The 13,528-nt window shown below is 54.2% G+C and overlaps 2 protein-coding genes across 2 annotated transcripts; both read right to left on the bottom strand.

Moving 5' to 3' along the window:
* Positions 1 to 3,010: 3,010 nt before the first annotated feature.
* On the bottom strand, positions 3,011 to 4,071 carry LRP88_01042 (chitin synthase chaperone-like protein Chs7; the record flags this gene model as incomplete). The annotated part of the gene is made up of 2 exons (XM_083237741.1): positions 3,011 to 3,202; positions 3,259 to 4,071. The coding sequence occupies 2 exons, from the start codon at positions 4,069 to 4,071 to the stop codon at positions 3,011 to 3,013; spliced, it is 1,005 nt and encodes a 334-aa protein (XP_083106246.1).
* Positions 4,072 to 6,015: 1,944 nt separating this feature from the next.
* On the bottom strand, positions 6,016 to 8,084 carry LRP88_01041 (cyclin family protein; the record flags this gene model as incomplete). The annotated part of the gene is made up of 3 exons (XM_083237740.1): positions 6,016 to 7,238; positions 7,290 to 7,578; positions 7,629 to 8,084. 3 exons carry the CDS (start codon positions 8,082 to 8,084, stop codon positions 6,016 to 6,018), a joined length of 1,968 nt encoding a protein of 655 aa, XP_083106245.1.
* Positions 8,085 to 13,528: the final 5,444 nt, after the last annotated feature.

The following is a 13,528-nucleotide window of genomic DNA, read 5'->3' as shown; positions in this document are numbered from 1 at the left end:
AACAAAGGGAGCCTGGGGAGGGAAAAGAGATCAGGAAAAAAAGAGGTAAGCGGGTACGAGCGAACCAGATGAAGGTGGTGAAACCGAGGACGCGATAGAGAGAGCGATCGCTGCGATGGTGGAAATTGATTGTGAAGAACGCGGACGCGTTGCGTGGAACGTTGCACGACCGTGGCGCGCAATTTGTTGCCTGGTGATAGGTAGTCAAGAAAAAAGCCTGGGCTGGATAGGGATTGCGGCGCGGCGATAGGCCTTTTTGGTGGGCGAGATGACGGAATAAAAAAGGCGAGAAAATCGGGGTCGGAGTCGGAAGGAAGGGGGGAGATAATTAAGGGAAAAGTAAGAAGGAAGAAAAAAAAATAGGCTTCAGACGGAAAGCCTATAGGCGGATAAGCTTGGCCGGATGCACCTTGAGAGAGAGTAAAGGAAAAAGTGTGTGGGAGGGATCCCGTCGAAGAGGAGATGCAGAAAGGGAAAGAAAAAAGGCGAAAAGGAAAAAGAGAGATAAGTTTAGTAAGGTTGTGGTTAGGAGGGAAGGCGTCAGGAAGGAAGGAAGGACTGGACTGCCAGTGCCAGTCAGTGCCAGCTGCTGCTGCTGCTAGGTACTAAACTTCTCGGCCAACCGAAACCATGGGTCAAATGAGAAGAAAGGATTTACGTGTGAATGCGGAATAGAAAAAGGCTACTAAGGCCAGGTATGGAAGCCAGGAAGCAAGGTACGTAACTGATACAATCGCGGTTAGTTGGCACTGTACTTTTCCTTGGCTCGACATATGGGATGGGCAATGTATCTTTTTTTTCTGCCCTTCCTTTTCTTACTCGCTCGCTCTCGGTTGTTTTTCACGGCTAGACACCCCCCCATACCCTTGTTTTAGCTGGCCATTGAGAGAGCCTCGGGCTTTTTTGGCCTCGAAGGAAATGCCAAAACGCTGTCGCATGGCATCTTTCGCCATCGATTTTAAGCACGCCAATCATGCATCAACCATGTGTGCAAAAGCATGCACCCTGGTCCTCATCTTGTTTCTTTTATCTTTGCCCAGGCTCGGTCTCTCCCTCTCCCTCGCTCAGCTGCTGCTGCCTCTTCCCTCAACGGGCAAATCGTACAGTGTAGATATCGACGCATTAGGTACCCCCAGCTGCGAGCCATGGATACCCGGCGACCTCTTTACCAGCGGACGGGTACCGAGCCCAGCAACGCATCAAGCGAAACGTAAAAAGCCGACAGGCCACCCCCCCTTGCTTGTCACCACCGTCCTCTTTGGAACTAGTGTATCATCACGTGCGAGGAGACTATAGGCAACCGATGCCGCAAAGGAGGAAGGAGAGTACCTCTCACCTAGGCGAGGCAATTTGGGGCAAAGCACCTTTGTGGCGCCCTGGATAGACGCGAGATTTGAGGGAGATGCAACGATACGGGGGAGAGAGTCCAAGTGTCACGTCCACTCTGATCGGCTTCTCTCTTTGACCCTCCACTTGCATTTGCGTTCATGTGAACAGAGTATCAATTATTTAGCCTAGGTATGTACAAATGAGCCAAAAATTGCAGATACGGGGCGGAGACAACGTACCTAGCGTGTGTGCACACACGCGAAACCGGATATATGGAGACATCCCATATGATTCAACTCTAGCTGGGGGAGAAAGCTCGCTCCAGAGTGAGTGCGTCGTATTTGGAAACACTCACGGTCCAATCAGTCACCCATTTCACCGTAAAGTTGAACTGAGGCCCCATCCCATCCATCCATCTTGTCCGCATCCACATCCAAAAGAGAGCCGCCCCCGAGGAAACAAGCAGCCAACAATCCAATCCAATGCCAGCTGACCATGTTCCCACCCTTTTTTTTTTTCTCCTCTCCCGCTATACCACCAACCAACCTAGCCCAGTCCAGTACAGTACAGTACAGCACCGTACCAACAGATGGATCCCCACGCCTCCCCTGTCTTTGTGGCGTCCCAGCCTGGCGCGATAGTCTCGTCACGCCCTCGGTTCGCTCATTGAATTGATCTGGTACAGCAAAGTACACCTCACGCCTATGCATGCAGAGATCCTGCCAATATTACTCGGGTTCCTGTCCTGCATCCCCATGTGCGCCACGCGGAATAAGTCTGCTAAGTCTGCTTGACGCTCACTGGCTGTGTAAATCCGCGGTTAGCATTCCGTCCTTTTCTCATTCTTATCGCCGACGACAACCAACTATCGTTCGTATCCCCCCTACCTAGCTGAAATGTGTCGGAGACCGCCGCCGAGTGGGCACTCAACCCGTGACAAATACCAGCCAACCCAGCTCGAGGTGCCTATCATTGGTAACGGATGACGCACCTTTCGCCAAGCTATTCGCTATTCGTGGCTATTCACTCGCGAACCCTTCCTTGGAAACACGAACCTTACTCGAGTCCGTCTCGTTTCTATTTGCTGCGAAACGACCTCTACTGCACATCATATGCACTCGAGTCAGAACCATCTATCTGTCGCCCGTCCCACTCATCACTATGTAGTATGGATCCATCAACGTCGTATTTCCATCAGGGATGGCATGGCTCATTTACACGATCCTTATTCCAGCCGCCACCAGAACCACCTGAAGCATTGGTAATTACTGACACGGTCGTTATGTTATAGGTTATATAAACTATATGTATATACTGTATGCAAGAGTCACTAATCACTACTTGTCGCTAAGACCCTCATCCCATCATCCTGGCTGTTAATGCAGCCCACGTATTATCATGCCTTGCTCGCTTGCCTCATCCCTTCTCCTTCTGCTTGCTGATCTCATCCACCCCAGTTTTCGTTTACCGCCGGTTGCCTGCCAAAGTCCGACCACCGTACCTCAGGTATGATCCATTGAAAACGCCACGCAATGTAAAAAGGAAGTCCAAAAAACAGTTTGTGCCCAGAACCCATTCCTCCACGGTATCGGGGTCAGATGGATGCGCTTCAGGCGTCGAAAAAAATAATGTGTGAAAAAGTCTCGTTACTGGCATCAAGGTCGCATCAAGGTCGAAGCGTTTAGTACTTGGCCGAGTATCGTGCTGCGCTTGGTGAATAAGGCAGGTCATATGAGCTTGAGTGGCCGTAGGGATCCTCCGAGAAGACCGTTGCCCTGCGCTCCTCCTCGGGCAACAGCTCCTTGACCTCCCAGTTGTTCATCCTTGTGCCCACCGAGAATTCGAGATCCTCTTTGGTAATCGAATCCCAGTACTATCCAATGTTAGCAGTGTTCTATAGTGAAAGCTTCCCGTTTGATCGAGACATACCTTGTAAACCATCATAACGCCCAGCAAGTTGCATACAGTTGCAAGGAACAGGCCATCAATGTAGTGGCTAATAGCGACACAAATCTTGGCACTGAATGCATACAGGAGAACCTGTCCAGCAACAAAGAAGAAGATACCGAAGGCGATATCTCCAAGGGGCCAGCGATCCTGCAGTGTCCTCGTCACTAGCAGAATCTGCATAGCAACATACACGAAGAGCTGGATCGCGTTGAGGAGGTAGAGAACAACGAAAAGGCCGATAGTCTTGTTGGGCCCGAGTCCGGCCCAGCTCTTAAACGTCGCCAGCGAAACGAGGAAACTGATGGCAAAGGCAACCAGGGAGCAGACACGCAACATCCAGACTGACAGGGGCGTGCCGTCTTCGTACAGCTGGAAACCGACAAATCCGTTAATGAGTAGACAGGTGATGACAGCGCTGCTGAGTCCGTTCTGTACACTAACAAAGTACGGGTACGGGTCACTGCCAGGAGGGGCCACACCGGCGTCGACAATGAGGGACACAGCGGTCAGAAGCATGTACAGGTAGAAGAAGCTGAGAATCTCCTTGCGTCCGACAGCAGTAAACTTGCTTCGCACGTGGAGAATCATGATGACAGTCATGATGAGGGCGACGATGTGCATAACGGACGCGGCGCCCTCAAAGATGATGGTGTTGGCGAGCTCGATGTTGCGGGCATAGCATTCGGGCTCAATACCCACGCGGCCAGAGGCCTCGATGACAGGACCGACTTGTGCGCATAGTGGCAGAGGGGCAATCTCGCAGATGAACCTAAAGTCGCCGAAGGAGGACATGATGGGCGGATCAGGCTCGCAGGCCGGCGGTCGTCGGGAGAATCGTAGGGTATCGCCTATTAAAGGATAACGAGAGGATCGAGGGGCGTATGCCGTCCAAAAACGAGCGACGTAACGAGAGTATGGCCCAACAGATCGTCGGCGTCCGTATCCCTCTCGAAGGGGCCGTCGTCGTCGAGGTTGTCGTCGAGTCGTCCAACTCCACCGCAGAACCAATCGCCAAACCAGCCGTCAATCGTCACGGCGTCGAGGGCGAGATCAAGGGAAGTAGTAAAAGGGGCCTCGTTCGGGATTGGAATGCAATCGCGTCCCTTGACGGCGCAGAAGGGTATCGGTCTGTCGGTGGTTGGTCGTCCCAGGGCCAAATGTCTCGTCCTTGGCTTCGCGCCGCCCCTTTCTTTCCACCACAGCGGATAGGCTAAAAATGAGAGAGAGCCGGGCCTAAATAAGATATGGTTGAAAAACGGAAGAATGTTCGGAAGCGATACTGGGAAGATGGTCAAGAGCGAATGTGTAGCAGAGCTGTCGAGTACCTCTGCTGACGCTGCCAGGCTTTGGCTGGGGAAGAGAATGGACGAGGCGCTGGGAGAGACTGAGGAGACGGGCAGGTTCTGGTTGCTGTGCCGTCGTTGTGGGCAGGCGCAAGTCAAAGTGGCACGGGTGGGGAACTAAGGCGCAGGGACGTGGCTGGTGAGATTAGTGATTGGCTGACTTCCTTGATTTCGGTGGTTGCCGTGGAAAGCGGAAAGAGCCATGTTCGCAGAAGGTACGTAGCTTCTTCCATCCTTGTGGTGATTGACGCTAAAGTGGATACGACGTTCGAGTCGTCCATTCATGACCCACTTTACCCGCGTTGGCCCATTGATGGATTGTTCACTCCAGCTGCGATTGTTCGCGAATGAAATGAGATGGGCTATCATCAAATTAAACTGGGCTGTGAAGAAAAAGAGGCGAAACATTGGTTGTCTGAAGCCTGCAACATAGATGCAACTTTAGGTTCCTGTGAAGGATGTATGTATTTTCCTATGAACGCTCAGCAGCGTCATAACTACACGAGTAATCATATGCCAGATTGTACCACTTCCTTGGTGCGATGTACTTGGAGCATTGTTCAACATCGAGCTACGTCTTTTTGCCCCTGTTAATGTCTTGAACAATACAGAAAACAATGATTTCAGACAGTTATGCCTCCGGCTAACAGTATGACTTTTCTATATCCTTATCCCTTTCCCTCCCATGGACACGGATGCTAAAACTTAAACCCACAGCAATCATGACATGAAGCAAGGCATTCTACATTTTCCCAACAAATTACTAAAGTACAGCACACGTCGCATCACAAGCCAGATTTAACTCCAAAGCTTTGGGTAATCAACCGCTCTCGGCAAGGTCATCAATTGACTTTCCATGTCTCATCTATTCTAAGTCCCGTCATTGCTGACCATTCCATTGCGTCTATTGAAACGCCATGCCTCCGCAGGCGTTACAAGAGGAGATCCAACCATGATGGATATCTTGCGTGATCTGAGAGCTGCGACTCCAGACAGCCAGACGCATCACAAATGCACTTCCCCGAGTGCCATTCATTTGAGCCTCGAGTGGCTTTCACCAGGTCCATCACCCAAAAGCCACATAACGCCAAGAAAAATGCATCCGTGATCCTTAATGCCTCGATCCTTTCCCTATGAAGTCCCTGTTCCGGTGGCCTGCTGAGCCTTGCCAGGCCTGATTCCTTTCCTTCCTAAACGCCTGGGCCATGCATCCATAATTTCGGTTAAATACAACAAAAAAATCTAGTGACGAAAAGCAAAACAGAAAGAGGATTGAGAGAATTTGATTCGACCCCGTCCCCGCACATCAAAGTCTGTCAAATCCTTAGAAAGAAGTTTGGAGTCGAGTAACTCCAGTTGACTCAAAGCCAGTCGAAGGGTAATCCCGCCATCCCTAAGACGGGTAGTGCCCTTGAGGAAGGCCGTGATGCGGAAGCGCCTGGTGCTGGGGCTGGCCGCGGTTATAGACGAGGAACTCAGGCACGATACCAGTCCGAAGGTCGTTGCGCCGTCCCAGAGGTTGATAGTGCATCTGGTTCGGAGGAACAGGTACCGAGAGGTGATACTGCTCCAGCGAGGCCGAGGGAGGCGGGTACAGGAGTGTGTTTACGTGACGAACAGGCTTGTACGGACTAGGTCGCTGCTGCAGGTAGACACTCGGCGAGTTCGAGATAGGTGTATGTGCGATTGGGGTGTGAACAGTCGAAGCCTGGCTGTACTGGTCGGGCACTGGTGAAGAGTTGAATGGGACAAGGCGTCCAGGGCTGGTGTGTCTCGCAGGAGTGCCAAAGTTGGCCGGAGCGTGAGAAGGAAAGCCACCTTGGGACAAGGTAACAGCCGTCGTAGTAGGCAGAGGGGGCTGCTGAACCATAGCTGCGGGTGCCGGCGGATAGACTGTCGACATGGCGCGCACACCGGTCTGCAGTGGAGGGAGAGAGACGTGAACCGAAGGAGTGGCTGCGACCTGCTGTGCCGCCTGAGGATATCCATTGACGCCGACGTTGCCACCAGTGAAGGGTGCCGACGTAGGCTGAGGCTGCTCGGTGATCACAGTGAGGTGAGGAACAGGCAGTCTGGACGGCTCCATGATGCCGTTGGATCTCGGGTTGACAGGAGCCATGACAGGGGCCGGGACTCGCTGAGGGGCAGCAGCTCGCTTCGCAGGGTGGTCCATAACCTCGCCCTCGGGGCTGCGCTTTCGTGACACGGGAAACTGAAGGTTAGGCTTCGTAGCGAGCGGGGAGACGGCATTCGAATGGTAGGCGTTCCAATTTGCCGAGTGGCTCGAGCTGGGTGAAAAGTTGCTCGTCGTGACAGTCGGCGTGACAGGGAGGTTGACGGCGGGCTGCATCGCCGTCGGTGAGGGGATGGGCGAGTGATAGGCCTTGTTGGTTGGCGAAGGGATGAGAATTGGTGACGCTGGCAGTCGCGTAGCTCGCTCGTAGTACTCGTGGAAGCACGCCAGCTTGTCCAACCACTCCTTCCACTGGTCCTCGGTTGCCACCAAGTTGTATCGCATGTTGCTCAGGAACTCGACCTCCATAACATGGATTTCCTGCACTGCGAAGCATGACACCTCAGCCCAGGTCTTGTTCGTGTATGTGTTATCGTCCAAGACTATACCAGGTCAGTTTCCAAAATTCACGTCCAAAGTCGTATTGCACTTACACTTGTTCCCGAGCATGAGGGCAACTGTGAGCAATCGGTATTCGCTTCCCGCGCGCCCCTTGATCTGGGGCGTCGACATCTTGAGCCGGTAAATAAACAGCAGGGCTAGCAGGATGACGTTTTGCGTCACTTGGGTCGTTGAAAGAACGTTGTAGACCCATTTGCGAAACTGATCGTAGGGCTTGGCTAGAGTAGGGAGCCGGGAGATGATGGCATTGGGTCCCCTCGCGCGAACAGTCTCGGCCTGCTTGAGCTCTTCAATCGACTCGAACCAGAACAAACATGTCATCTAACGCATGTTAGCCCACGCACATAAATCGAAGACAGGAACAAACCAACCTGAGCAGCGAAATCTGAGAGATTGCCGCCTGCGGGGCTGATGCACTTGGGGATCTGCAGGCTGTGAGAGACCAGCGATTCAGATTCGTCCTTGCTCCGTGTCATGGTTGATGTAGAAGATGGTGACAAGGGTCGGAGTGTTTGTCGAGAAGAGCAAATCGACTGCGTTGCGGACGAGACGGAACCGTTTCGGGACTGAGAGGCGTGAGGGACGGGATGGAGTTCGTGCTGCGGATGAATTGTCTGCTGCTGCTGCTGATAGGAGTAGTGGCCATGATGGGCCTGGGGTTGCTGTTGTGGTTGTTGAGGTTGGGCGGAGGGATAGCGGTAGTATTGAGAGCCCCTCGTCTCGTTCATGGCGGCGGTTGCCCGGGCAGCTTGAGGTACTGCAGCAGGATAGTTGTGCATAGCATGGCTATCGTAAGAAGCCAGCTGTGGTTGAAAAACAGTGCTCATCTCGTCTGATGGGGGAGTCCTCAATCCGCTCCCGAGCAGCTTGACGTCGTTGGTCAGAGGAGGCAGCTTGATGCTCGTGGGAGGGAAGCCTGCTTTCCGACCGACGGAGCTGTGGATGGGAGAGAGAGGAAAATTGGACGAGTTAATCGAGATGCCAACCGACATGGGGAATTGAATGTCCCAGCGAGGAGGTGCAGCACAAGCAGAAGATCACAATCGCCAAGCGTTAGCCTGCGAGATGGAGTGAAGCTTCAAAGTTGCCTTCTCAGCTACACAATCCCAGTGCGGGCAAAGCTAGAAAGGTGACCGTTGCGGCGCAGAATAGCTATTGTGCAAGGCGACAATCGAATGGGCCCCGCTGAGCTTGAATACGTACGTGCGGCGGTATCTCGAATCGAAGGGAACAGGTGGTGGTTGCGTTTGTCAAGAGCCAGATGCTGCGTTTGCTTAATAGGCCTGTAAGGAAACCAGTGCCATTATCGATCAAAACAAAACCGCCCAACACGTAGCAGACCAGCTGAAGGCGAAGGAAGTCGGTGCGAGGTCGGTTCTTTAAGGTCGAGAGAGCGGTAGTCGTGGTATTTCGAGGAGTGTCGTCGGATGTAGGAGGTGACCGGGGCTAGAGTATCAATTGGTGTTGTTCGGAGGGAAGAGGAGATGTTGAACAACGACGGAGGATGTGAATGGGTAGACGAGTTAATTAAGGAAGGGAAACTAAACGGGAAGGAAAAAGAAAAGGGAAAGGGAAGGGGAGGTAGAAAAGAGAAGCAGTCAACAGAATGAGCTCAGTCAGTCCATGGCTGGTGGTTGCGTGTGTAGTTCAGTTCGTAGTGTCGTCGTTCTCTGTAGGTACTAAACGTAGGTAGTGGAGGTCCGTAGTTTCTCGCAGACGTACCGTACACGCAGCAAGCAGTAGGGGTGTCCCACCGGTAGCCCCATCCACCCACCCATCCATTCATCCATGGATGAGAGGTGTATGTACCTGGTAGCGCCTGTCGATGGTCCTTCTGGAGACTGATGAAAAGCCCTGGCCTGGATTGGACTCCGTGGGTAGGTTGGCTCCATGAAGCCATGGGCTGCCGTTCCGTTGGCCGAGTGTCGCTTCCTCTCTCAGACATCGCACACGCACACCCGCCCGGCCGTGGGCCAGGTTGCGCCGTGTGCCCAGAGGTAAGGTAGGTAGGAAGGTACTCTAGGCAGGTACCGCCCGGCTATGTATCGCGATACCTGCAGCTTGCCTGGCCGTCCCATACAAAGACCCGGTACCACCAGCAGGTCAACGGGGGCTTTGCGAGGTCGCGGGCGTCTACTCAACCTGCTTAGACGTGCTAGACCAGGGCCGTCGTGGCGCCCTCCAGCTGACACCGCACCCAGCGACGACCCTGGTTTACGTGCTTTGCCCGCCCGTGCTAGCTGGGTGAGGTGAGGTGAGGTGCCTTCCATTCCCTTCCTGTACGCCCTGCGAAGAACCTGGACCACACCCCCCCCACCCGCCCGCCGCTCTATGCTGAACCCTCACCCTCTCCTCTCCTCCCCTCCACTCCTCCCCAATCTCCATCCAAGCCCGTTAAACAGCGGGGGTCTTTCGCGTGCTGGAACCTACCACTCATCCGCTGCATTTTCAGCCCCCCCCCGGCCCATGGAGCATTCGTTCACAAGTCGCCCCTGGGACGCCCTGGGAATTGCCCTGTACTGTGCCGAAAGAGAGCACGCAGGCAGGACTGGGCCGGTGCAGCTTAGGCACTGTACAGTGGGCGGGGCCTTGCCAGCCAGTCTCCTTGTCCAAGGGATAGGTACGCTCTTTCCCAGGAGAGGAAAGAGGCGAGGAGGCGGAGGGCGGACTGCTTGCGAATGGCGGCTGAGATGGAAGGGGATGAATGCGCCCCTGGGGCCCCCTACGCAGCAAAACTTTCACCTCGACCCCCTGGACTTTGGAGAATGGTACAGTGTAAGAAGAGGATCGATCATATTGGACTGCTATTATTAAGATTTCACTCAGGAAACATGGCTCCGTGTTGGCACGAAGCTTCTCGTTCAAACCGGCCGGATTGTCCCTTTCATTATTAGCCGTTACTCGTACAAGCTCAACTCTCAAGGAACTCAACTCATTTTCTCTGGACAATTCTCGCTTGCATGACCGACGGGACCATGAGATGAGTGGTGTGCTGGGGAGGGTGACCTGCAACATACGTACCTGCCTGCTTACTGTACGCATTCCCGCGCAAGCGGTACGACCTTGGTTGCTCTCATGAGCCATCAACATGAGCCATGAGCCATGAGCCATGCCGTCGCTTGCTCCACTCTGATTCCTTGCTTGACCTCTTCAGGAACGTGGATGCGGCCGCGCGTGAAAATCACCACCACCTGGCAGCTCAGGGCTCGGGCTCGGGCTCGGGCTCTCTGCACCCAGACCCAAGCGGAGGGCCCGCAGTTCCGCTGCCGTAGGTCGCCGTCGCCGTCGTCCCTGACCCGTTGATGCTGGGCTTGGTTCGGTTTGCTTTGATTTGCTTTGGCTTTGTCTGGCTGTCTTGGGGCGGCCTGGGCCCTGTCGCTAATAGATTACGGCGGCCACAGTCATCCAGCTCAGCCTGGGGCTAGACAAGATTAGTTACCGTCTCAAGAGGAGCCATGACCAAGAGGCAACTTGTGAGGGCTCCGAGATGCTGTCATGGAGGAGACGGCTGTGTCCCCACAAGCCCATTCTCCATCCATTCCCCTCCAACTGGGATGAACACCCATTCGTTGGGAGACGCGCACATCAATCTGGCTGCCGCTCCTCGACCCAAGAATGGTCAAGTCAATTTCGGCCTCCTCGTCACCAGACAGACGGACGTGCACTGTGTTGGACTTTTTTTTACACCTTGCCCGTGATTCATCATCCCCCTTGGTTCAAGGCTGATCCGAAGACTGAGACGAAAAGGATTCCGGATAATGGCCACTCCTTGGCCGCGGCTGGGATGCTGAGTGAGCCCGAGTCCCAAAAAAAGTTTTGTCGCCAAAATAGACGCCTCTCCTTGATTCCCTGCCATAGGGTCAAGTCCATCCCACAGTGTTGGATTCAGTAGTCTCCCACAGCGGGACTGGGTGCCCCAAGGTAACCCGCCTTATCGTCCATTCAATCAAAGCCACCGCCTGGCCCCATCCGACAACCTGGCGCTGGACGTGGGCATCCCTGCGGCTGCATCTTCCCCTCGTACAGCGCCATATTCAGAGTCCAGGCCGTCATCACGCTCCTCCTACAGAGAGGCTAGAGAAACGATGATCCAGAGGGCCGGCCAGGGCAACCCGGGCCCAGCCAGTTGCAAGCGACAGGTCGGCGTCTCGCAGAGCTCCAGCTGTGTCAGCCAGCACAATCCATCCGCGCCAGGTCGTCAAGCCTCAACTTGTAACACTTGCGAATCGACACATGGTCCTTGTCGTCTTGGAGAGCACCCTTACAAGCCCTTGTCACCTGCGTGCAAGCATGTCTGTCTATCTGCCTGTGTCAGTCGTTCTGGTGTGCGCGCCTGGTTTCGCCGAGACCTCTCGGTGTTGTGCCAGTGAAAGCCACCAAGGCAACTTTCCAGGGCTGGCGGGCGCTTCGATGGGGCAGACGCGAGAGAGGCTTGTTGCCCGTTAGAACACGGCCAGTGTACCCGTCACTGCATTCCGCCGCCGTGACCCTGCTTGGCCGAAGCGAATGAGGGATGCACCGGGACTGTCACCAACAAGACACGGACGACAGCTGGGCTGCGGTTTGAAAGAGCAATACTCGGCGTTTCCAATCTCGTGCAGCGGACTCAGGAAAGACATTTCACGCAGCCAGCCAGCTTTGCTCGGGCCCGCATCCTGTTTCCGTGGGTGTGTGTTTCTTTGTGTTTCTGTTCGAGATTTCTCAACTGGCTGCTGATGCCCGTCCTCCTGTCAAACTCTGCCCGAGCGCCCAGGCATGCACGTATCGCCTGTGCCGAAGGGATTTTTGATGTGTTTTCGCCCGCATTACGGAGCACGTCTCTGGGTCAAAGACGCAATCCCACCCGTCAACGCCATGCCGGCGTTGGATTCAGGACGGAGGACACAGGTAGGGAGGCGTATCCTCGGAACATGGGGGCACCGGCTTGGGCTGGCCAAAGGTGAGTTTTGCAGGTGTATGTTCAGGCCACTTACTCGCAGTAAGAAACAGAAACTTTCCATGCACTCACTCCCCGCCAATGTCTCGAGGCTACAGTCCACCGCTAGGAAATGACTTGTCTCGTTTTGCTTTCTTTTCCTGGTGTCTTTTTCTTGACGACTCCAGATCGTATCTCGGGCGCCGGGAATGCCATGGCACATACCCGTACATAGTTACGGAGCATAGCATGGACGCTCGCTGTCGCTAGCACGCTCCGTCTCGCGTGGTCACCAGCGGTTGGCGAAATCGAATACGTCAAAGAGCCCCATCATGCTTCGTCCAGAAGTTGGTTGTCCGTCCCGCTCATCCCGTGCCTGGTGGTCACCTCGTAAACCATGCCGCCGCAGCCTGCTTTTCTCGTATGTGGATTGTTTGGCGCAGGCATGGAGATCAAAGCTCGACGACATGCAACGCGACGAGGTGGATGCATTGATGACCACTCTTTGATAATCTTTGAACTGGGCGAATCAGTGCAGAACGGCGCACTGGATTTCCGAGCACCGTCAACCAGACAGCCAACCATATCAAGGCGCCAACGACAGGGAACCTTGGAGATTACCCTTGCCTTAGAGATTGCCCTTGACGGCAAGTTGGGGCCAAGAAGCAGCCTAGGCAAGGAAAGTGTCTCTTGTGCTCCTGAAGCTGATGAGCGGAAAGGCCATTTCCTCATCTTGAGCGGAGGGTCTGTTCTGCAGGGATGATGGACTTCAATCAGAGCTTCTTTGAAGGGGTGAACGAATGGATCGATCATGGGACGGCGCAGTGGATGTCAGATTTCCAAGTCAGAAGCAACGCGAGTGATAAAACTGTACCGAACAAGTGCCATCCATGGATCCTTGGTCCAGGCGGAAGCAAACGTATCCATATCCGTACCTACTTTACCCCGTTGCGATGAGTTTCGAGGGGAGGTGGCACCGTCCAGCCAAGCCCAGACCAACCCAGAGCAAGGAGCCGGGCGGTGATAATTACCGTCGATCCCTTGCCGCGATGGGGAAGGCTGAAGGAAACAGTGAAGCAGTCTAAAGGGGGAGGGGGATATGTGTTGTAGGTTCCGTAGTCGTGTGAAAACTGCAGGCTCAAGGTTGTCTTTGCTCGATGCTCGGGTTCTTACTGGTCTTGAAGACAACGGCATGTTGGACCCTGGCAAGCTCCCATTGCTTGGAATTATTCAGGGAAGCAGAAGCTGTGCCAGTCCGTTTCTACCTTCCCTGGAGTAGAATAAGTCCCCGTTGTATCCACTTTTGGTGTCTATCATGATTGGCCCAGAAGGAAGCAATTGCTGACCCTGCCAGGC

This window comes from Fusarium phalaenopsidis (genome assembly GCF_050370095.1).
Source record: "Fusarium phalaenopsidis strain FUZ10S chromosome Unknown contig_32278, whole genome shotgun sequence".
NCBI lineage: Eukaryota > Fungi > Ascomycota > Sordariomycetes > Hypocreales > Nectriaceae > Fusarium > Fusarium phalaenopsidis.
This window is presented reverse-complemented; position numbering and strand designations above follow the sequence as displayed.